This window comes from Nerophis lumbriciformis, linkage group LG10 (genome assembly GCF_033978685.3).
Source record: "Nerophis lumbriciformis linkage group LG10, RoL_Nlum_v2.1, whole genome shotgun sequence".
In the NCBI taxonomy this organism is placed as follows: Eukaryota; Metazoa; Chordata; class Actinopteri; order Syngnathiformes; family Syngnathidae; genus Nerophis; species Nerophis lumbriciformis.
Genome location: NC_084557.2, coordinates 52,301,286 through 52,324,426, shown reverse-complemented (window position 1 = coordinate 52,324,426; position 23,141 = coordinate 52,301,286). Strand labels below are relative to the sequence as shown.

At 38.1% G+C, this 23,141-nt stretch overlaps 2 protein-coding genes across 3 annotated transcripts in view; one reads left to right on the top strand and one right to left on the bottom strand.

The window, feature by feature from the left end:
* The window catches only part of lmf2a (lipase maturation factor 2a), a 31,359-nt gene extending 30,362 nt beyond the window's left edge, over positions 1-997 (top strand). The window contains exon 14 of the mRNA XM_061969405.2: positions 273-997. Coding sequence (XP_061825389.1) covers positions 273-647 — 375 coding nt within the window. The 3' untranslated portion in view covers positions 648-997. The remainder of the gene's footprint in view (positions 1-272) is intronic.
* On the bottom strand, positions 756-22,607 carry miox (myo-inositol oxygenase). 2 transcript variants are annotated; one of them, XM_061969406.2, is made up of 10 exons: positions 22,461-22,604; positions 22,309-22,386; positions 12,375-12,455; positions 11,402-11,564; positions 9,023-9,090; positions 8,854-8,963; positions 8,614-8,681; positions 1,551-1,600; positions 1,352-1,464; positions 756-1,215 (listed from the first exon to the last, which is right to left on the bottom strand). In XM_061969406.2, the coding sequence occupies exons 1-10, from the start codon at positions 22,476-22,478 to the stop codon at positions 1,107-1,109; spliced, it is 858 nt and encodes a 285-aa protein (XP_061825390.1). In that variant the 5' UTR covers positions 22,479-22,604; the 3' UTR covers positions 756-1,106. The 2 variants fall into 2 exon arrangements, with proteins under 2 accessions (XP_061825390.1, XP_061825391.1); XM_061969407.2 differs by lacking the exon at positions 12,375-12,455 and having other exon boundaries at positions 22,461-22,607.
* Positions 22,608-23,141: the final 534 nt, after the last annotated feature.

Here is a 23,141-nt window from a genome sequence, read left to right as displayed (position 1 = left end):
CACGTCTGTCCCTGACACCCACATTTCAGGCTGGCTGCACACACCGCACACTTTTTGCAGTGTGCGGTTCGTGAATTGAAAAGTCTGTACAATGAGGGATTTGTAAATAAAACTATAACTGACAATATTTTTTATTCAAAAAATGCATTTGTTCACATATTACACATTCAATATGATGGATTTGATGAAATACACAGACATTACATATGGAAATATGGTATAGCACTATACCCTCTTTAAAAGTGAGCATAATTGTATGAATACCTGTGCAGGACAAATCACCTCCCCGCCGCAGCTCCAACTCCAACATTGCCCTCGCGGTGAAGTGGATGCGTGACCAGGTGACGGGTGTTCCGGCTCCTGTGCTCATCTGGACCCTCATTGGCTGCAGCGCCACCCTGTGTCTACTGCAGGCACTGACAAAGAGACGAACGGCGGACGATTCCGAAAATGCCGGCGATCCAAAAGCAAGTACGACCGACGACAAAGGGGAGGATTTGGGAACGGCAGCTAGACTAAAGACGGGGGATGAGGAGGTAGAGGAAGATGATGAGGGAGAAGAGTTTGAGAATGAGGGGGAGGAAGATGATGAGAAAGAGAGCATCAGCAATGAAGAGGAGGAGGAGGAGGAGGAGGAGGAACAGTGAGAGATGTTACCAAAATGTAACTTAATAGAGCAAAGAAGTATTTGTGTGTATATATTTGTACTTTCTGACCCGGCTCACTTGTCCACATGCTGTTCATCAAACAACACGCTGGTTGATTTCATTTTATTGTGAAAGGACGCTGCATGCAAGACTTCTTTTTCTACTCCCTTACAAGTTATTTTCCCCTTATGGATTGTCTTTTTTCTGTCACTTACAAACAAAACAAAAATGATCACAGCACTTTTTCCTCCTTAACCACAAATGTGCCTTTCTGTGCCAGAATTAACCCTGCGCAGTAAAACACACTTTTTAAATAACATCGAAATACAATAAACAATTGAAAAAGTCAACCTTTGTCGATACGTACCAAACATTTACATCTACTGTGCTGTACAACTACTGTGAATTAGAATAGATTTAGTGAAGGGCTTTGGATTCATGAACTCTTGTTGTGCCGGTTCACCACCTCAGTATTCCGGGACAGTACTTGTCAATCAGTGATTGGTAGTACGGCCGCAGCGTCTCCACATCAGGCAGATCTTCCGCCTTTGTGTAGAGGTCAAATTTGCTGCAGAAAGCACACACACACACACACACACACACACACACACACACACACACACACACACACACACACACACACACACACACACATCCATAAACATCCTTAACATTGTGCGCTTCTCTTGAGCCATGTCACTCACTTGAACTCCTTCACCCAGGGGAGCATCTGCAGGTCTTTGTCATCACACAGGTGCATGTAGTCGTCGTGGGAGTGCCACGGGTAGAAGGAATGATAGCGGATCATGTACAAGCCCTGCAAGGAGAGCCCGGCGACAAAATGCGTGACAAAGAGATGGTGCGCTGAGAAAAAGAGACTCATCCACACTGAGGGATACTCGCCTCCTCTGGGATGCGGCTCTTGTTGAACTTAAGCACTTGGTAAAGGTACTCTGGAGAACACAAACATTATTATCTTTGGAAAGGCAGAATATTGAACCTTTTTTTTGTGGCCAGTAAGTTTATAAGACAGGGGTGTCCAAACCTTTTACAGGGGGTTAGCTGCTTGAATAGAAATGAAAGGATACATTTTATACAGTAAAAAGATACTAAATGCATTTCAATGTAGGCCAATCAATATATAATAAACCAGGCCTGGGAAATTAGTTTGACTTGGGGACGGGGGGCAAATTTAGAAAAAAAAATGTGCCTGGGGGCCGGTATATCTATCCGTCTATATATATATATATATATATATATATATATATTTATATATAATGCGTATATATATATATATATATATATATATATATATATATATATATATATACCAGAGGTGGGACCAAGTCATTGTTTTGCAAGTCACAAGTAAGTCTCAAGTCTTTGCCCTCAAGTCCGAGTCAAGTCCCGAGTCAAGACAGGCAAGCCCCGAGTCAAGTCCAAAGTCAAGACTGGAAAGTCTCAAGTCAAGTCCTAAGTCCTGCATTTTGAGTTTCGAGTCCTTTCAAGTCCTTTTAACCACAGACTAATATATTAACACAGATTGTGTATGCTTTTCAAACGCTGTATTTATTTATTAAAACAAGTGCATTTTAAATTGCAGGAAAGAAAATTGTGCTGACATTGCACTTTATAATAGCACTATTAACCAGTCGTTTTAAACATGAACTCATTCCTTTACAGAACAAACACATTGAAAAATAAAGTGCAAATGTACTTATTTGTACAAAAGTGTTAACATTGAAAAAACATGACATATACGTGAACATAACAAAAAAGTTGTACTTTTTATATGTCAGGGCCCTATGCTGCATTGCATCTGCAAAAGACCAAATTAGCCAAGAGTCTGTCAGTCATTTGTGCACGATGGGGGCGTAGTATGATGCCACCATGGCTGAAAACTCGCTCCACTGGAGCACTGGAGGCAGGCACTGCCAAGACTCTCATGGCCACTCGGAACAGTGAAGGAAGAGTCTTCATGTTCAATGCCCAGAACAAAAGGGGGGAGAGAGTTGTTTTGGGTTGGTGCACTACTTGTAAGTGTATCTTGTGTTTTTTATGTTGATTTAATTAAAAAAAGAAAAGAAAAAAAAAATTATTTCTTGTGCGGCCCGATACCAATCGATCCACGGACCAGTACCGGGCCGTGGCCCGGTGGTTGGGGACCACTGAGGTAAACAACCAACAGTATGTCAGAAAGCTAGCTAAAACGGTACACATATTCATAATATAGTATACATTTTAACTGACCTTTATTTTACTATTTTTGTCTTTTTTTTAGGTGGCTAAAATACGCGGTGCTGCTGACCGCCGTCTAACGTTACGTGTGATATATTGACTAACGTAACCCTGCTTAAAAAAAATCACTGAACAAAAAGTATGAATAAGGTAGTGAACTGCAACAGATTCCCGTGTTTGCAATAACGTTATAACGTTAGCAGTGAGTTTACAGCCTCACTGATTTAACTACACAGCAAATAAAAGTCACGTTACTTAGCCAATAAACGTTATCTTACATTCAAAACTTACCGTTCTTTGTGCAACTTCAAATGCCGGACGAAGTTGGAAGTTATTGCCTCTCCATCAGTAATTTTCGAACCGCATGTGTTGCATACTGCAAACCGTTTTGTGTTGACCACCTCGTAATTTTTATACCCAAACAAAATTATTTTAGGTATCATTTTTTGTTCACTGGCGTGTGGTTTGGACATGTCTTCTTCGTTGGTTGTCCTGCAATTTGATTGGATGAATGCTGTGTGATGAAAACAAAGTAGATCTAATTTGATTGGCTGTTGTACTGAGACCACACCAGCTGACACACGCAACGCTGATAGACAAGTACACAATGAAAAATACGGAGCGCTCCCGAATAACTTTTTCATCTTTGGGTTTTGGGGAAAGTAGCAAGTCATGTCAAGTCATGTCAATTCAAAAGGCTCAAGTCCAAGTGAAGTCACAAGTCATTGATGTTAAAGTCTAAGTCGAGTTGCAAGTCTTTTTACATTTTGTCAAGTCGAGTCTAAAGTCATCAAATTCATGACTCGAGTCTGACTCGAGTCCAAGTCATGTGACTCGAGTCCACACCTCTGATATATACTGTGTATGTATACATATGTGTGCGTGTGTAAGCTGTGAAAATCTACTGTACAGTATGTGTGCTTGGGTCCTATTTTTAGGAACACTAATACAAAACCTCACAATAATGTCTGATTGAACGCTAAAAACGTTATGACAGACCGCCTTAAAAAACCGAAAGGAATTTTACATTTTTTTACTGAATGAGACACCCAGAGTGTACATGAAAATCAAGATAGTGGGATTTACAATATTAACTATGAAGGATAAAATACTGAATACTATGAAACGCTATGAAATTGTTTCTTGCATCAACTAATGTAGGCTTAGGCAATTATTTTGACTCGGGGGGGGGGGGGGGGGCAAAATTTAGAGAAAAAAATGTATCTGGGTTCCGGTATATCTGTCTCTCTATATACATATATTTATATAAATATATGTATATTTATATAGGAGCATTCACATACCATGGATTATACCAATGGAGAAATACAGCAGCAGTAATCAAATGGTTCAACAACATCCAAGACAAACAACAGCACAACTTTATCTCCTTTGATATCGAAGAATTTTACCCTTCCATCACGCAAGACCTACTGACTCAAGCACTAGACTTCGCCTCAGACTACGACTCAATCACAGGCAACGAAAGAAACATTATCATCCACGCAAAAAACTCCATTCTCATCCACAACAGTACACCATGGCAAAAAAAGAACAATGCAACATTTGACGTCACTATGGGAAGTTTTGACGGAGCAGAAACGTGTGAACTCGTTGGGAGTTTCCTCCTCTCCCAGCTCGCCAGCCTCAATCTGAACCTTGGTATTTACCGTGATGACGGACTGGCAGTGTGTCGCGCCTCGCCAAGGAGCAGCGAGAATACCAAGAAGCGCATATGCCAAATTTTCAAAGAGAACGGCCTACGGATCACGATTGAAGCCAACAAGCAAACCGTCAACTTCCTTGACGTCACTTTCAACCTGAGAAATAACAGCTACCAACCATTCACGAAACCCAACACAACACTCCAATATGTGCACCATGACAGCAACCACCCACCCACCACCACGAAAAGAATACCTACCGGAATTAATAAAAGGCTATCGATGCTGTCATCTAGCAAAGCTGAATTTGACCAAGCAACCCCCCCGTACCAAAAAGCCCTTGATGAAAGCGGATACAATTTCACCCTCACCTATGGACCCACGCCAGGAAACCAACCGAAAAAGAACAGAAAACGAAACGACATCATCTGGTACAACCCCCATACAGCAAACACGTCTCAACTAACATTGGACACAAATTCCTCAATCTGATTGACAAACACTTTCCCAAAGACAACACCCTAAGAAAAATATTCAACAAGAACAATATTAAATTGAGCTACAGCTGTATGAACAATATACGACAAATCATCTCAAACCACAACAAAACAATTGCAAATGAGCCGTCGGCCCCCGGACAGAGCGACTCCAAAACCAACAAAGGTTGCAACTGTCGAAAGAAACCTGATTGCCCTCTCAACGGGGGGTGCTTACAAACATCAGTTGTCTACCAATCTAAGGTAACACGCAAGGACATTAACACATCCGACACATATGTAGGATTAACTGAGGGAGAGTTCGAAACCAGATGGAACAATCACAAGGCTTCTTTCAGGAACCAAAACCTGCGGAATACCACAGAACTCAGCAAACACATTTGGGACCTCAAAGACAATAATGTTGAATATTCAATAACATGGCAAATTCTTGCATCCAGCACACCTTACAATAGTGGTAATAAAAGATGCAACCTATGCTTGAAAGAAAAACTGTTTATTATTTACCGTCCAGACCTGTCATCCCTCAACAAGCGCAGCGAAATTGTAACAGCATGCCGCCACAGACGGAAACACCTCCTAGGTAACACATGAGCCAATCACCACGCCCCTACACCAGCCTGTACCCACCCACTCTGTGCCCTATATAATCCATGGTATGTGAATGCTCCCATTAAAATCTCCTGATGATTGAGGGAACCCCCCCTCATGAAACAGGCCTGTAGAGATGAAATAGTCTTGTGATTTTTTTTCCCACACATACATATATTGCGCTCTACTACGGTATCGAGCACTATTTTTTGGATAACCTTATTAAGACATATATATTTATATACATATATATATATTTATATAAATATATATATTTATATAAATGTATATATTTATATATACAGTATATATATTTATATAAATATATATATATATATTTTTATATATATATATTTATATAAATATATATTTATATAAAAATATATATATATTTATATATATTTATATAAATATAAATACACACGCACGCATTTCTTTTACTGAATGAGACACCCAGAATGTACATGAAAATAAAGAATGTGGGATTTACAAAATTAACTATGAAGGATAAAACACTGAATATTGACAACATATAAACATCACACCCCTCTCCATCCACATATTTTACAATCAAGCGAAACGCAACAAAAATGCAACAAACAGCGAATTATGAACTTGAAGGGTTAAAAAAAACAACCCGCCTACAATCTGATACATCACTAAGTTTTAAAACTTTGTTGTAAAAATCTCCTTCCGTGTCTGTCCCTGACACCCACATTTCAGGCTGGCTGCTCTGGAAACACTCTGTGGAAACTCTCCCCACCCACACTGCTTGGTGCCTCGTCTGAGCTGCTGTTAGATTACCGTAGTAACTAATTAGATTACCATAGTAACTAATTAGATTACCATAGTAACTAGTATATCATGCAGAAGCGCAGATTCCAATCTTTCAAATACTTAGTATAGTTGAAGACCTTCCGGTCATTAGAAAACATGACTGCACATCAGGCAGCTGCAGTTTCCATCTTAAAAAACTAAAACCAGTATTTGGGAATGTCCGGCGGGCCAGATTGAAAAGTTAATTTGCCTAAACTGTCTGAACAAAACATCCAGATCTTACTTTGTGTTATAGGAAACTAAAAGATAGTGTAATATATAATCCGTATGGATTATTATTATTGAAATATTTGATTTGTTTTGATTATCATTCCGCAAACTACAACCTTTTAAAGGGACACTGGAAAAGCTACCATATCTTGCAAGAACTTTATACACGTGTTCATCATGACAGGATGCAGGGAAATCCTCAGAGACCAAACACAAAGTATAGTACAGCAGAACCAGAACCACAGTATCTTGGGCCAGTTGTATTTAGGGCCCGCAATGGGACATAAGGACATATTGAATTTGTAAGGTTTTATTCTTTATTCTTCCGCCGCCACATTAAACTGTAATTTGACCCACTTAACATGCTTCAAAACTCACCATATTTTACCCACACATCAGGACCTGCGAAAATTACCTTTTTTTAAAAAAAAAAAACGAACCCCAAAACTCAAAATTGCGCTCTAGCGCCCCCTAGGAAAAAAAAAAACTAGACTGCCTATATCTCCCACTAGGAAGATCGGAGAGACATGAAACAAAAACCTGTATGTAGGTCTGACTTAGACCTAGTTTTCATAATTGTATATCATCGGGCAGAAATCAACAGGAAGTTGGCAATTCCCCCTTCAAGACAAAAAAGTACTAAAAACAGTCACTTTTGCCTCTTTGAGCTGTAATTTGACCCCCTTAACATGCTTCAAAACTCACCGAACTGAACACACACACACACATCAGGACTGGCAAAAATTGTGATCTAATAAAAAAACCTAACCCCAAATCTCAAAATTGTGCTCTAGCGCAATTTTTTAATGAAACGCACAAAAAACTGCTCCTCGGATGAAAAAACGGACAAAACTGCCTGTAACTCCCACTGGGAAGGTCGGAGAGACATGAAACAAAAACCTCTATGTAGGTCTCACTTAGACCTACATTTCATAAATTGACAACCCCCAGCAAAAATCAACAGGAAGTTTGCTATTCCCCCTTCAAAACAATTTTTTTGTAAAAACCGGTCACCTTCCTTCAAAAACTATCTCCTCTGAGCGCGTTTGTCGTTTCGGCTTCAAACTAACACAGGAGAGAGATTAAACCCTTGTGTATAAAATAACAGAACAGCGTTTTAATACCTGCTCCGGTTTTGATTTTATGACCCTTCAAAGACCCGCTGCGCTGATGCTGCTGCGCTGCTGTTTTTTTAAGATGGCTGCTTAAAAGCAGGAAGCACCAGCGTGCCTACACAATGTAGACAAGGTAGGTACACTAGACAAAAGTATTGGGACACTTATGACTACCACCGGACAAAAGTATTGGGACACTTAGGACGACAACTGGACAAAAGTATTGGGACACTTGGGACTACAACTTGACAAAAGTATTGGGAAACTTGGGACTAAAACTTGACAAAAGTATTGGGACACTTAGGATGAAAACTGGACAAAAGTATTGGGACACTTAGGAATACAACTGGACATAAGTATTGGGACACTTACACTGGACAAAAGTATTGGGACACTTACACTGGACAAAAGTATTGGGACACTTACACTGGACAAAAGTATTGGGACACTTAGGACTACCACTGGACAAAAGTATTGGGACACTTACTACTACCACTGAACAAAAGCATTGGGCAACTGGACAAAAGTATCGGGACACTTACACTGGACAAAAGTATTGGGACACTTGGGACTAAAACTTGACAAAAGTATTGGGACACTTAGTACTAGCACCTGCCAAATACGCGGGCCCGACCAACGCTGCATGCAGCTTTAATTTTTCTTGTTTTTTTTTCTGCTTGTGTAATGTCCTAATCTGGTATGTGTTTATATCATCTTTAGAATGTGTTGCGGGCCAATAAAAATGAGCTAGGGCCCGCATTTTGGACACCCCTCTTATAAGAGATAAGTCAGTATTTTTCTTGTTTTTTCTCACCATCATGACCCCAGGAGATGAGGACTTTGTCTAGTCCACAGTTTGGTTTGTACATTCCATATTTAGAGCTGAATACAACAAAACAAACATACATAAGATACAAAATACCCTTTAGATTAGTTGGTATCGTTATACCACATTTTCCTCTATTTTGTTATGCTTTTTTCATAAGAAATCAGACGATCCAACTTTAATAACATTCTGAGTTTTGGGTCTTAAGGTAACAAAAAAAAATCCTACTTGTAGTCGGGATTGATCTCATCCGGGTTCTCCTGGAAGGTGCTGTCTCGGAACACGATGGAGTTTTGAAACTTGCAGCCTACAGGGAAGGTGTCACCCACCACGGCCCACTGTGGGCACACACAAACTATTACAAGATGCCTGGTCGCTAACCGTTGTGTCGTATTACTTGAGGTTCATCCCACAGAGCCATGGTCTTCCCAACATCATGAATCAGACCCACCACCTGGAACCACTCTGGGGGAAAAAGACATAGGAGAGATTATCTGAATCTGCATGGGTAAATGCTTTCTTTCTGGAAACAAGGACATGATACTGGAAGACCTTATTTTGCCCTGTAAAATGTACAAACAGTTAGCCTTTTATAATAATCTACATCAAGTCACGTGACAAAACGTGACAAAACGCTACAAAAGGTGACAAAACGTGTCAAAACATGACAAAACGTGACAAATGACAAAACGTGACAAATGACAAAACGTGGCAAAAAGTGATAAAACGTGACAAATAATGACAAAACGTGATATCCGATATTCCGATATTGTCCAACTCTTTAATTACCGATACCGATATCAACCGATACAGATATCAACCGATATATACTGTTGTGGAATTAACACATTATTATGCCTAATTTGGACAACCAGGTATGGTAAAGATAAGGTACTTAAAATTAATAAAATAAAATAAGCTAAATAAATTTAAAAAAATGTTCTTGAATAAAAAAGAAAGTAAAACAATATAAAAACAGTTACATAGAAACTAGTAATGAATGAAAATGAGTCAAATGAAGTGTTAAAGGTTAGTACTATTAGTGGAGCAGCAGCACGCACAATCATGTGTGCTTACGGACTGTATCCCTTGCAGACTGTATTGATATATATTGATATATAATGTAGGAACCACAATATTAATAACAAAGAAACAACACTTTTATGTGAATGAGTGTAAATAAGGGAGGGAGGTTTTTTGGGTTGGTGCACTAATTGTACGTGTATCATGTGTTTTTTATGTTGATTTGATAACAAAAAACGATACCAATAATAAAATAAAAACGATACCGATAATTTCCTATATTACATTTTAACGCATTTATCGGCCGATAATATCGGCAGGCCGATATTATCGGACATCTCTAAAGGTGACAAAACATGACAAAAAGTGACAAAACGTGACAAATGACAAAACGTTACAAAAGATGACAAAAGGTGACAAAAGGTGACAAAACGTAACAAACGTGTCAAAATATGACAAAGTGATAAAACGTGACAAATAATGACAAAACGTGACAAAAGATGATAAAAGGTGACAAAACATGACAAAAGGTGACAAAAGATACAATGTGACAAAAGGTGACAAAACGTGTGTCAAAACGTGACAAAATGTGACAAAACGTGACAAAAAGTGATCAAACTTGACAAATAATGACAAAAGATGACAAAACGTGACAAAACATGACAAAAAGTGATAAAACGTGACAAATGACAAAACGTTACAAAATGTGACAAAAGATGACAAAAGGTGACAAAATGTGTCAAAACGTGACAACATGACAAAAAGTGATAAAACGTGACAAATAATGACAAAACGTGACAAAAGATGACAAAACGTGACAAAAGGTGACAAAACATGACAAAAGGTGACAAAACGTGACAAAAAAGTGACAAAATCTGACAACATGACAAAGAGTGATAAAGCGTGACACATAATGACAAAACGTTACAAAACGTGACAAAAGATGACAAAAGGTGACAAAACGTAACAAACGTGTCAAAACGTGACAAAATATGACAAAGTGATAAAACGTGACAAATAATGACAAAACGTGACAAAAGATGATAAAAGGTGACAAAACATGACAAAAAGTGACAAAAGGTGACAAAAGATACAATGTGACAAAACGTGTGTCAAAACGTGACAAAATGTGACAAAACGTGACAAAAAGTGATCAAACTTGACAAATAATGACAAAAGATGACAAAACGTGACAAAACATGACAAAAAGTGATAAAACGTGACAAATGACAAAACGTTACAAAATCTGACAAAAGGTGACAAAATGTGTCAAAACGTGACAAAACATGACAAAAAGTGATAAAACGTGACAAATAATGACAAAACGTGACAAAAGATGATAAAAGGTGACAAAACATGACAAAAGGTGACAAATCGTGTGTCAAAACATGACAAAAAAAGTGACAATGTGACAAAACACGACAAAAAGTGATAAAACGTGACACGTAATGACAAAACGTTACAAAACGTGACAAAAGGTGACAAAACGTTACAAAACGTGTGTCAAAGCGTGACAAAATGTGACAAAACGTGATAAAACGTGACACATAATGACAAAACGTGACAAAAGGTGACAAAATGTTACAAAAGGTGACAAAACGTGACAAATTGTGACAAAACAGTTCCTTTGTACTGTTTTTTTTTAATCTACAGCTTGTTTACTCACTAGTGTTGTTATCCCGTCTTACCTCTGAACCTATACAGTACATTCTCCTCTCAGATGTATTGACTAACGTCACACCACAGTGTGTACCTTTGTCAGGGTGCTCTCTGCGGATGCCCTCAGCTGCCTGGAAGGCATGGAAGGAGTTGGGGAAGTCCACATCCGGATCGGACTCGTCCACTAGCTGGTCCAGGGACATGATGGCGTCCATCATTGACATCTCGGCGTGGTTGCAGTTGCTCCATTTCAAGTGCTGCAGGAGAGCCAGAGGACACGGCGTCACCCTAAAGGTACCCCCTGCCGTGTAGAACTTTTGGCATGTGCAGTGGAATGTTAAAATTGAAAGGTCCATAACACCGGAATGTTTTTGAATTTAGCCTAAGTTTACATGCAAAATGTGCCCGTTAAGTCCCGTCGAATTTTAGCCGCAGTGGTGATGAGCCGTCAGCGCCAGCAAGGCCTAACATAACCACAAATCATCATCATCATTAAAGATAAGTCATTTTTTATTTACTTTCCCTAAATATCTAAAAGTATTCATATTCTCTTCATGTCATATTACAGTATACTCCTTCCAGTGCTCTTATTAGGTTATAGAGTTTTTATGCAATCAGACTTTTCTTCATTTGATTACATGCTCTAGTATAATTTTATTGTTATAATTGTATTGCATGTTTGTGTATATTTGTAATTTAGGTAGCCAGGGACTGCAGATGGAAATGAGCTATTTAGCTATAATGTGTTACAGAACATATGTCTTTTAGCTTAATGTCTCTGTGCATTGTGCCTTCAAATAAAGACTCAACTAAACAAGACAGAAAGAATTGAATTTGGCCCAATTGTAAATTGTAATGCTCACCCCAGTGACCTGATGCCTTATTTTAAGCCCACAGTGACACGTCTTTGTTTTTAGTATAACACTGATTTTAAATGGGAACAACACATGAACTGTTGTTCCATCTAGTTGTTTTTTTTCTTCATTTTAGACTTTTTAGACTACTGCAAATCACAGTACACAGAAAAGTGAGCTGCGATTAGTCTTTCCAGATGTTGTCGTTCTCACCTTTTGCCTTACAAAGTCCACCCTCTGGTTGGTGTGCATCAGCTTGTACGTGTTGAACACACGCTCCGTTAGGCTTCCGCTCTGAAACATGTGGTCACAACTGAGTTACTTTAAAGTTAGAATATAGCAATATTTCTCTTTGACTCATCTTTATTAGCTACAGTATTATGTATACTTGCACAATTGAATATCATCCCATTTTTTAAAAAGCTGTACAATCAATGAATAAATACTCAGGCTGTCCAAAAAATAACCAGTTAACTCAGGTGATTAACAAAAAAACCTCACATTAAGCATGTATGGTTGCAGATTAATCACACATTTTTTTGAGCGCGCATCTTAACCAAGGATGGTTGCCTGAAAGTGGGCATGGGTTGTTATCAGAGGTGGGTAGTAACGCGCTACATTTACTCCGTTACATCTACTTGAGTAACTTTTGGGATAAATTGTACTTCTAAGAGTAGTTTTAATGCAACTTACTTTTACTTTTACTTGAGTATATTTATAGAGAAGAAGCGCTACTTTTACTCCGCTACTTTTACTCCGCTACTTTTACTCCGCTACTTTTACTCCGCTACTTTTACTCCGCTACTTTTACTCCGCTACTTTTATCTACATTCAGCTCGCTACTCGCTACTAATTTTTATCGATCTGTTAATGCACGCTTTGTTTGTTTTGGTCTGTCAGACAGACCTTCAAAGTGCCTGCCTTACTGGTGATGTTTCACTCCGTTCCACCAATAAAATGCAGTCACTAGTGACGTTTGACTCCGTTCCACCAATCAGATGCAGTCACTGGTGACGTTGGACCAATCAAACAGAGCCAGGCGGTCACATGACCTGACTTAAACAAGTTGAAAAACTTATTGGGGTGTTACCATTTAGTGGTCAATTGTACGGAATATGTACTGTACTGTGCAATCTACCAATACAAGTTTCAATCATTCAATCAAAAGTGTGAAGGAAAAAAGACACTTTTTTATTTCAAACGTACATCCCGTCACAAGCCTAAAGACTGACTGCACAGTTCCTGTCTTCACAATAAAAGTGCCGCTCCATCGCGCCTGCGCTTTCAAAATAAGAGTCTCCGAAAGCCAGCGCAAACAAGCTAGCAAGCTACGGAATTTGCCGCCAATGTATTTCTTGTAAAGTGTGTGAAAACGAATATGGAAGCTGGACAAATAAGATACCAAAAACCAACCACTTTCATGTGGTATTAGACAGAAAGGAGGAACTTTTTTTCTCCTGCATTTGAAAACGTGGACGTTATCATCACTACTGTCTGATTACAATCAATGCAAGTCATCAGAATCAGGTAATACACCAACTTATATTCTTGTCAACATGAAAGAAAGGAATCTATATGTGTTAAACATGCATGTATATTCATTAAAACACCTTTAACATGTAAACAAAAACGGCAAAATAAATTAATATAAATTATATACTGTATATATCAATGTATGTGTATATATGTGTATATATTTATATATATATATATATATATATATATATGATATGTGTGTGTATGTTACTCATCAGTTACTCAGTACTTGAGTAGTTTTTTCACAACATACTTTTTACTTTTACTCAAGTAAATATTTGGGTGACTACTCCTTAATTTTACTTGAGTAATAAATCTCTTAAGTAACAGTACTCTTACTTGAGTACAATTTCTGGCTACTCTACCCACCTCTGGTTGTTATACGGTCAGCGATCAGGTCAATGCACACGTCAGTGCAAAGATGAGTAAGGAAACTCTCACTGGAGTGATCGCTGGCAAATTTCACTTCGAAATAAAGCCCGACAGGAGTTAAAATAAAAATGTTAGCAGGTTTTGAGCAAATAAACAATGTCATACCTGCCAACTACTCCGGTTTTCCCGTAATTAGTACGGTTTTCATCAACCTATTCCGGGTTACGGTTGCAGTGATAAAAAATACGTTTTTTCATTAATTAAATTTTTTTTTTTTAAGTTTTATTCACGAAATCGTGTAACAACAATGACAATCGACACTGCTTCCCGTAACTTCCTATCAAGCTATTCCGAATGCTATGCGAGAGGCTATTTATAGCACCGCTGCCAAGCACGAGGCACCTGTTGCCCATTGTTTCCAAACGAGCGAACGATCATGGAATCAGCCGGAGAAAAATCGCAAACGAGTCTTAAACCGAAAAGAAAACTGCAGTCATTCCGTGAAGAATTTTCGAAAGCCTATCCGGGAATAATTATCCGTTCCAAAAAGGGTGAAAACTACGCGAATTGCACCTTGTGCAGACAAGATTTTTTCGATCGGACACGGAGGAATTAGCCATGTAAAAGACCACGTTGGGACAAAAAAACACAAGTCTAATGCCGTTGCTAAATTTGGATTTTAGCCACAAAAAGGTAATGACACCAATGTTATCTATTGGAATTGTTTAGTACTGTTATACTGTTAAAAGTGTTTATACTATTTATGCTTTCAAGTCCAAGTTGAAGAAATCTTGTTAAATGTTGACAGCATAACTACCAAAATACAGAAGTATGTCCTTAATATTTTTGCAGTGCTATTTCTGTTGAAAAGTTAAAATGATTACATTAGAGATGTGATGTGCCACTTTTCAAGTGTCTGATGGCTTCAATTAATTGTCATTAATTTTTCATATTTTGAATTCTTTTGAAAGGCTTACAAAAAAACTACATTTGAATTGTAATTCCATGCTATTGACAGGACTATTAATTTTAATGAAGTTAGCTTACCATGTTTACAGTATGATAATTGTGATAGAAATGTGAATTTTAGGCACATAATATTTTTTACAATTGAACAAGGCAGTAGATTATACAAGCTTGGACAGAAAGTTAATAATGACACCAAATTTTTTTTTTTATGGAATTGTTTAGTACTGTTTTACCATTTGTTTACTGTAAAAAGTGTTTATACTTTCAATGAACAAATTGAAGTCTTGTGAAAGGTTGACAGGATAACTGGCATTAACTGTCAAAATAATTTCAAACTATTGAAGTTAGCTTACAGAATAAACATGTCAATCAACCCATATGATTTTTGCTGTAATATTTTTGTTTTGAAAAGTCACTGTGACTGATAGAAAAGTGATGGTTTTAGCAACATTTTAACCTGTCTGAATGCAATCAATCATTTTGCGTCGGCCTGAACACCCCACCAGGACTTTGTCCTGGACCTGGCTACTAGGTTTTTCTGATTTCAAAAGTTGGCAGGTATGCAATGTGCATAAAAGTAAAACATTTAAAACATGTTCTGACAATAAAATTGCAATTGTGCCAAACATATTGGCGTCTTTTAGACTTAGACAAACTTTATTGATCCACAAGGGAAATTGTTCCACACAGTAGCTCAGTTACAAAGGATGGAAAGGGTAAGGATACCATACCATACCAACTTTATTTATAAAGCCCTTTTAAGACAAGCACAGTTGAAAAACAAAGGGCTGTACACCACAAAGAAACGGAGGCAAAGGACAGACTAAAAAATAACATTTAAAACAGAAATAAAAATACACATTTAAAAAGCAAATATAAATTACCCTAAGAACAGTTTTGTTAGATAAAAACAGTTTAAAAGTTAAAAACAGTTGAAAAAGTTAAAAGCTAAAAACAGTTTAAAGTCTCATGCTGGGTTGGATGGAAAGGATAATGCGCACAAGAAGAGGGTGAACACAAAAGGTATAAAGTAGACTAAAAATGTACCATAGTAGCAATATAAAATATAACATATATGTAATATTTACAAATCATACACTGCAAAAAGTGAAATCTAAGTAAGATGAAATATGTCAAATAAGGGTGACATTTGCTTATTTTCTGTCTGATAAGATCATTCTTCTCTCTAAGCAGATTTTACCTACTCAGTGGCCTAGTGGTTAGAGTGTCCGCCCTGAGATCGGTAGGTTGTGGGTTCAAACCCCGGCCGAGTCATACCAAAGACTATAAAAATGGGACCCATTACCTCCCTGCTTGGCACTCAGTATCAAGGGTTGGAATTGGGGGTTAAATCACCAAAAATGATTCCCGGGCGCGGCCACCGCTTCTGCCCACTGCTCCCCTCACCTCCCAGGGGGTGATCAAGGGTGATGGGTTAAATGCAGAGAATAATTTCGCCACACCTAGTGTGTGTGTGACAATCATTGGTACTTTAACTTTAACTTAACTTTAAGCAGATTTTATGTTAGAGTGTTTTACTTGTTTTAAGTGTTTTGCTCCTAAATGATCTCAGTAAGATATTACAGCTTGTTGCTGAGATTTGATGACCTATATTGAGTAAAACATGCTTGAAACTAGAATATCAAGTGTTGCAAAGCTGTGTCATCAACACTCACAAGTAAAAAACTACTTTTTTAAAGTCATCATTTCTTATTTCCAGCATGAAATTAAAAAATCATGATTTTGACACAATTGTGTCTCATAATTAAAACTGTTTTATTTTCAATGAAACAAGAGAAAATATGTACTCATATAGTAGTACAGTTGGCACAGTACAGTAAACTGACAGTTAATATTTAAACATTTAACATTTCTTACAATTTTGAACAGAAATAGTTCATGCACATTCAGATGAATTCTTCAAAGTTATAATTAAAAAAACATTGGCCGGGCTGTATATATGCGCACTAATTGACTGAAAGAGCACGCACTTGGCGCGATGATGTCATGTTATCCATGGAAAAATGCATTTTTAGACAATATGATTTGCCTGAGCGGCTAGGAGACCCCGAGAGTAACAAGCGCTTGCCTTGTTGCCTTTCCATTAAGAACAATAAATTAGTTTTTAGTATAAGTTTGCTGGTTTCAAGAAATTTGCAGTGAACTCCATTTAAAGAATATTAGATACACTGCAAAAAAACTGAAATCTAAGTAAGATGAAATATGTCAAATAAGGGTGACATTTGCTTATTTTCTGTCTGATAAGATCATTCTTCTCACTAAGCAGATTTTATGTTCGAGTGTTTCACTTGTTTTAAGTGTTTTGCTCCTAAATGATCTCAGTAAGATATTACAGCTTGTTGCTGAGATTTGATGACCTATATTGAGTAAAACATGCTTGAAACTGTTTAACTTTGTTACAAAAAAGATCAGTTAGAATTAAAGCTGCAAGCAGCGTTGTTCGGGCCCGCGTATTTGGCAGGTGCTAGTCCTAAGTGTCCCAATACTTTTGTCTAGTTTTAGTCCCAAGTGTCCCAATACTTTTGGCAAGTGTAGGTGTCCCAATACTTTTGTCCAGTGGTAGTCCTAAGTGTCCCAATACTTTTGTCCAGTTGTAGTTCTAAGTGTCCCAATACTTTTGTCAAGTTGTTGTCCTAAGTGTCCCAATACTTTTGGCCAGTGTAAGTGTCCCAATACTTTTGTCCAGTGGCAGTCCTAAGTGTCCTAATACTTTTGCCCAGTTGTAGTCCTAAGTGTCCCAATACTTTTGTCAAGTTGTTGTCCTAAGTGTCCCAATACTTTTGGCCAGTGTAAGTGTCCCAATACTTTTGTCCAGTGGCAGTCCTAAGTGTCTTAATACTTTAGCCCAGTTGTAGTCCTAAGTGTCCCAATACTTTTGTCAAGTTGTAGTCCTAAGTGTCCCAATACTTTTGGCCAGTGTAAGTGTCCCAATACTTTTGTCCAGTGGTAGTCCTAAGTGTCCCAATACTTTTGTCCATTTGTAGTCCTAAGTGTCCCAATACTTTTGTCAAGTTGTAGTCCTAAGTGTCCCAATACTTTTGGCCAGTGTAAGTGTACCAATACTTTTGTCCAGTGGTAGTCCTAAGTGTCCCAATACTTTTGTCCAGTTGTAGTCCTAAGTGTCCCAATACTTTTGTCAAGTTGTTGTCCTAAGTGTCCCAATACTTTTGGCCAGTGTAAGTGTCCCAATACTTTTGTCCAGTGGCAGTCCTAAGTGTCCTAATACTTTTGCCCAGTTGTAGTCCTAAGTGTCCCAATACTTTTGTCAAGTTGTAGTCCTAAGTGTCCCAATACTTTTGGCCGGTGTAAGTGTCCCAATACTTTTGTCCAGTGGTAGTCCTAAGTGTCCCAATACTTTTGTCCATTTGTAGTCCTAAGTGTCCCAATACTTTTGTCAAGTTGTAGTCCTAAGTGTCCCAATACTTTTGGCCAGTGTAAGTGTACCAATACTTTAGTCCAGTGGTAGTCCTAAGTGTCCCAATACTTTTGGCCAGTGTAAGTGTCCCAATACTTTTGTCCAGTGGTAGTCCTAAGTGTCCCAATACTTTTGTCCATTTGTAGTCCTAAGTGTCCCAATACTTTTGTCAAGTTGTAGTCCTAAGTGTCCCAATACTTTTGGCCAGTGTAAGTGTCCCAATATTTTTGTCCAGTTGTAGTCCTAAGTGTCCCAATACTTTTGTCCAGTGTAAGCATCCCAATACTTTTGGCCAGTGGTAGTCCTAAGTGTCCCAATACTTTTGTCCAGTGTAAGTGTCCTAATACCTTTTTCCAGTGGTTGTCCTAAGTGTCCCAATACTTTTGTCAAGTTTAAGCCACAAGTGTCCCAATACTTTAGGCAAGTTTTAGCCACAAGTGTCCCAATACTTTTGACCAGTGTAAGTGTCCCAATACTTTTGTCCAGTGGTAGTAATAAGTTTCCCAATACTGTTGTCTACTTGTAGTCGTAAGTGTCCCAATACTTTTGTCCATTTATTCTTCATCTCAGTATGTTAATAATGACTGAATTAATTAATTAATTACATATTACAAAACTGTTGTATACTAATTCATAGATGTTATTTTATTATATAAAAAGGTCAGTAAATGATTCTATATATTTGTAAACGCTTGAAGTGGGAAAGGGGGTAGGATTAAATAAGCTTTGCTTCTTCCTACTCCTTTTCGGGCATGATGTAAAATGAAATGATATGAAATTGTGTGATGTATTATGATGTAAGTGTGTTCATGTTCCAAATAAACTAAAGAAAGAAAGAAACTAGAATATCAAGTGTTGCAAAGCTGTGTCATCAACACTCACAAGTATAAAACTACTTTTTTAAAGTCATCATTTCTTATTTCATGCATACAAAAAAAAAATCATGATGCCGAGCGCATATCATTACGTCAAGATAATGGCACTAGCATTTTTCATCATATTGAGCAAAAAGGTCTCTTTTTCTACCAAGGAAAGTGCACTTGTTATTAGTGAGAATATACTTATTTTAAGCTATTTTTGGGTTCATTGAGGTTAGCTAATTAGGGCCCGCATGGCCCATTGCATAAGGACTCCCTTTGGGAGTCCTTATGCAATGGGACATAAGGACCTATTGTATTTGTAAGGTTTTATTATTCTTTATTCTTCCGCCGCCACATTAAACTGTAATTTGACCCACTTAACATGCTTCAAAACTCACCATATTTGACCCACACATCAGGACTTGCGAAAATTTCCTTATTTTTAAAAAAAACCGAACCCCAAAACTCAAAATTGCGCTTTAGCGCCCCCTAGGAAAGAAAACAACTAGACTGCCTATATCTCCCACTAGGAAGATCGGAGAGACATGAAACAAAAACCTGTATGTAGGTCTGACTTAGACCTAGTTTTCATAATTGTATATCATCGGGCAGAAATCAACAGGAAGTTGGCAATTCCCCCTTCAAGACAAAAAAGTACTAAAAACAGTCACTTTTGCCTCTTTGAGCTGTAATTTGACCCCCTTAACACGCTTCAAAACTCACCGAACTGAACACACACATCAGGACTGGCAAAAATTGCGATCTAATAAAAAAACCTAACCCCAAATTTAAAAATTGCGCTCTACAGCAATTTTTGAATAAAACGGAGAAAAAACTGCTCCTCGGAAGAAAAAAATGACAAAACTGCCTGTAACTCCCACTGGGAAGGTCAGAGAGACATGGAAGAAAAACCTCTCCGTAGGTCTCACTTAGACCTACATTTCATAAATTGACATCCCCCAGCAAAAATCAACAGGAAGTTTGCTATTCCCCCTTCAAAACAATTTTTTTGTAAAAACCAGTCACCTTCCTTCAAAAACGATCTCCTCTGAGCGCGTTTGTCGTTTCGCCTTCAAACTAACACAGGAGAGAGATTGAACCCTTGTGATTACAACAACAGAAGCGCTTTTTTTATAACTGCTCCGGTTTTGATTTTATGAGCCTTCAAAGAACCGCTGCGCTGATGCTGATGCTGCTGCTGCTGCGCTGCTCTTTTTGTAAGATGGCTGCTTAAAAGCCGGAAGCACCAACATGCAGACAAGGTAGGTACACTAGACAAAAGTCTTGGGACAATTCTGACTAAAAGTAGACAAAAGTTTTGGGACACTTATGACTACCACTGGACAAAGGTATTGGGACAGTTAGGACTAAAAGTAGACAACAGTATTGGGAAACTTAGGACTACCACTGGACAAAAGTATTGGGCCACTTGGGACTATCACTTGACAAAAGTATTGGGACACTTCGGACTAAAAGTAGACAAAAGTATTGGAACACTTGGGACTACAACTTGACAAAAGTATTGGGACACTTATGAATACCACTGGACAAAAGTATTGGGACACTTAGGATGCAAACTGGACAAAAGTATTGGGCCACTTGGGACTAAAACTTGACAAAAGTATTGGTAGTCTGGACAAAAGTATTGGGACACTTAGGACTACAACTTGACAAAAGTATTGGGACACTTAGGACTAAAACTGGACAAATGTTTTGGGACACTTAGGACTACAACTGGACAAAAGTATTGGGACACTTAGGACTACAACTTGACAAAAGTATTGGGCCACTTGGGACTAAAAATTGACAAAAGTTTTGGGACACTTAGGACTACCACTGGACAAAAGTATTGGGACGCTTAGGACGAAAACTGGATAAAAGTATTGGAACACTTACACTGGACAAAAGTATTGGGACACTTACACTGGACAAAAGTATTGGGACACTTACACTAGACAAAATTATTGGGACACTTAGGACTACAACTTGACAAAAGTATTGGGACACTTAGGACTACCACTGGACAAAAGTCTTGGGACACTTACACTGGACAATAGTATTGGGACACTTACGCCTAAACTTGACACAAGTATTGGGACACTTAGGACTACAACTGGACAAAAGTATTGGGACACTTCGGACTACCACTTAACAAAAGTATTGGGACACTTAGGACTAAAACTGGACAAAAGTATTGGGACACTTAGGACTACCACTGGAAAAAGGTATTGGGACACCTACACTGGACAAATGTATTGGGACACTTAGGACTACAACTTGACAAAAGTATTGGGACACGTACTACTAAAACTGGACAAAAGTATTGGGACACTTAGGACTAGCACCTGCCAAATACGCGGGCCCGACCAACGCTGCTTGCAGCTTTAATTTGACTTGTTTTGGAAAGTCTTGACTAGCCAAATGTTCTTGTTCTATTGGCAGATAATTTTGCTTAGTTCAAATAAAATAACCCTCATTTTTATATATATTTTTCTTGTTTTTGAACACTGACTTTTTGCAGTGTTTATACAGTATATAATATATACTGATATATTATATTATATTTTTATATAATATAAACCTTTTTTTTTAGGTTGATATAAATGATGTAAAATGATTAATCCGATTGTAGAATAAATAATTTGACAGCACTAATAAATACATCATAATGCTCAGTTGCGAGGTATTCATATGTAACACTAATGTCCTGCTACACTGTTGCACAACTGCCACCACAACTCATAGAAATTAATAGATGAACTTAACATCTTTACAATATTGTTTTTTATTATTATTATGATCTGCCTTGTGGGGGAAGGTCTTAAACAGTGCATTGTCATTAAAGCTTATTAATGTAGTCAATGTCACATCTTTACATTGTGGCTGAGATGCATTTAGATAGTGTGATACTAACTCAATACGACTTCACTTTCACATGAATGTCAATCATTCGCCATAAATAACGGAATCTTACCTCAAAGTTCCTGTAGTCTTCCTTTTTCTTGTCATTATTTGTCGGATTTGGCCGATATGCCAGCGACGGGTCCGGACCCTGAATTGGAAATAAACAAATGAAGATTTAAACAGGAATACATGTTTGAATGATGAAGCAAAAAGAGCACGTACTAGATTGATGACCCTCATGGCTGCTAGAGGAAGTCTAGTTGCAGGTGATGACTGGCGTATGTTTTATATGCCACCGGGCTGAACAAGTTGAGTCCTGTCACACTTTAACCAGAGTTCGTCGAATCTGAAGGGGTATGCAACAGTGAACCTTGGCCTTTGTGTGTTTGTGTTTGATGGCATGTTGTCTTTCAATGACTGGCCTCCCTTCTGTGGTGGATTGTAAACATCACTGAAAACATTTAATAGAAAAGTCGTTTGCTGCGCGTCACAGATGACCGTTTACAACCCTGCACATCCAAACCAAATACAAGTGTCCACTCGGGACACTCAGTCCTGTGTTTGTAGCAAAGAACTCTTGTTTGCACGCAGCTCTGCTTGTCACACTTTCCTCTGTTTTGTGGTGATTAAGAAGCGTTGGACACATGCAGTGTTGGGACTAACGCGTTACAAAGTAACGCGTTACTGTAACGCCGTTAGTTTCGGCGGTAACTAGTAATCTAACGCGTTATTTTTTTTTATTCAGTAATTTATTTACCGTTACTACATGATGCGTTACTGCGTTATTTTACGTTACTTTTGATGTAGTATCGGCTAGAAACAGAAGCGCTGCGGTGTCGTTCTTCTGAATCTTCCTCTGTCACAAGCCGGAGAGAAGAAAAGAGGCGCGGTCTATGTGTGTGT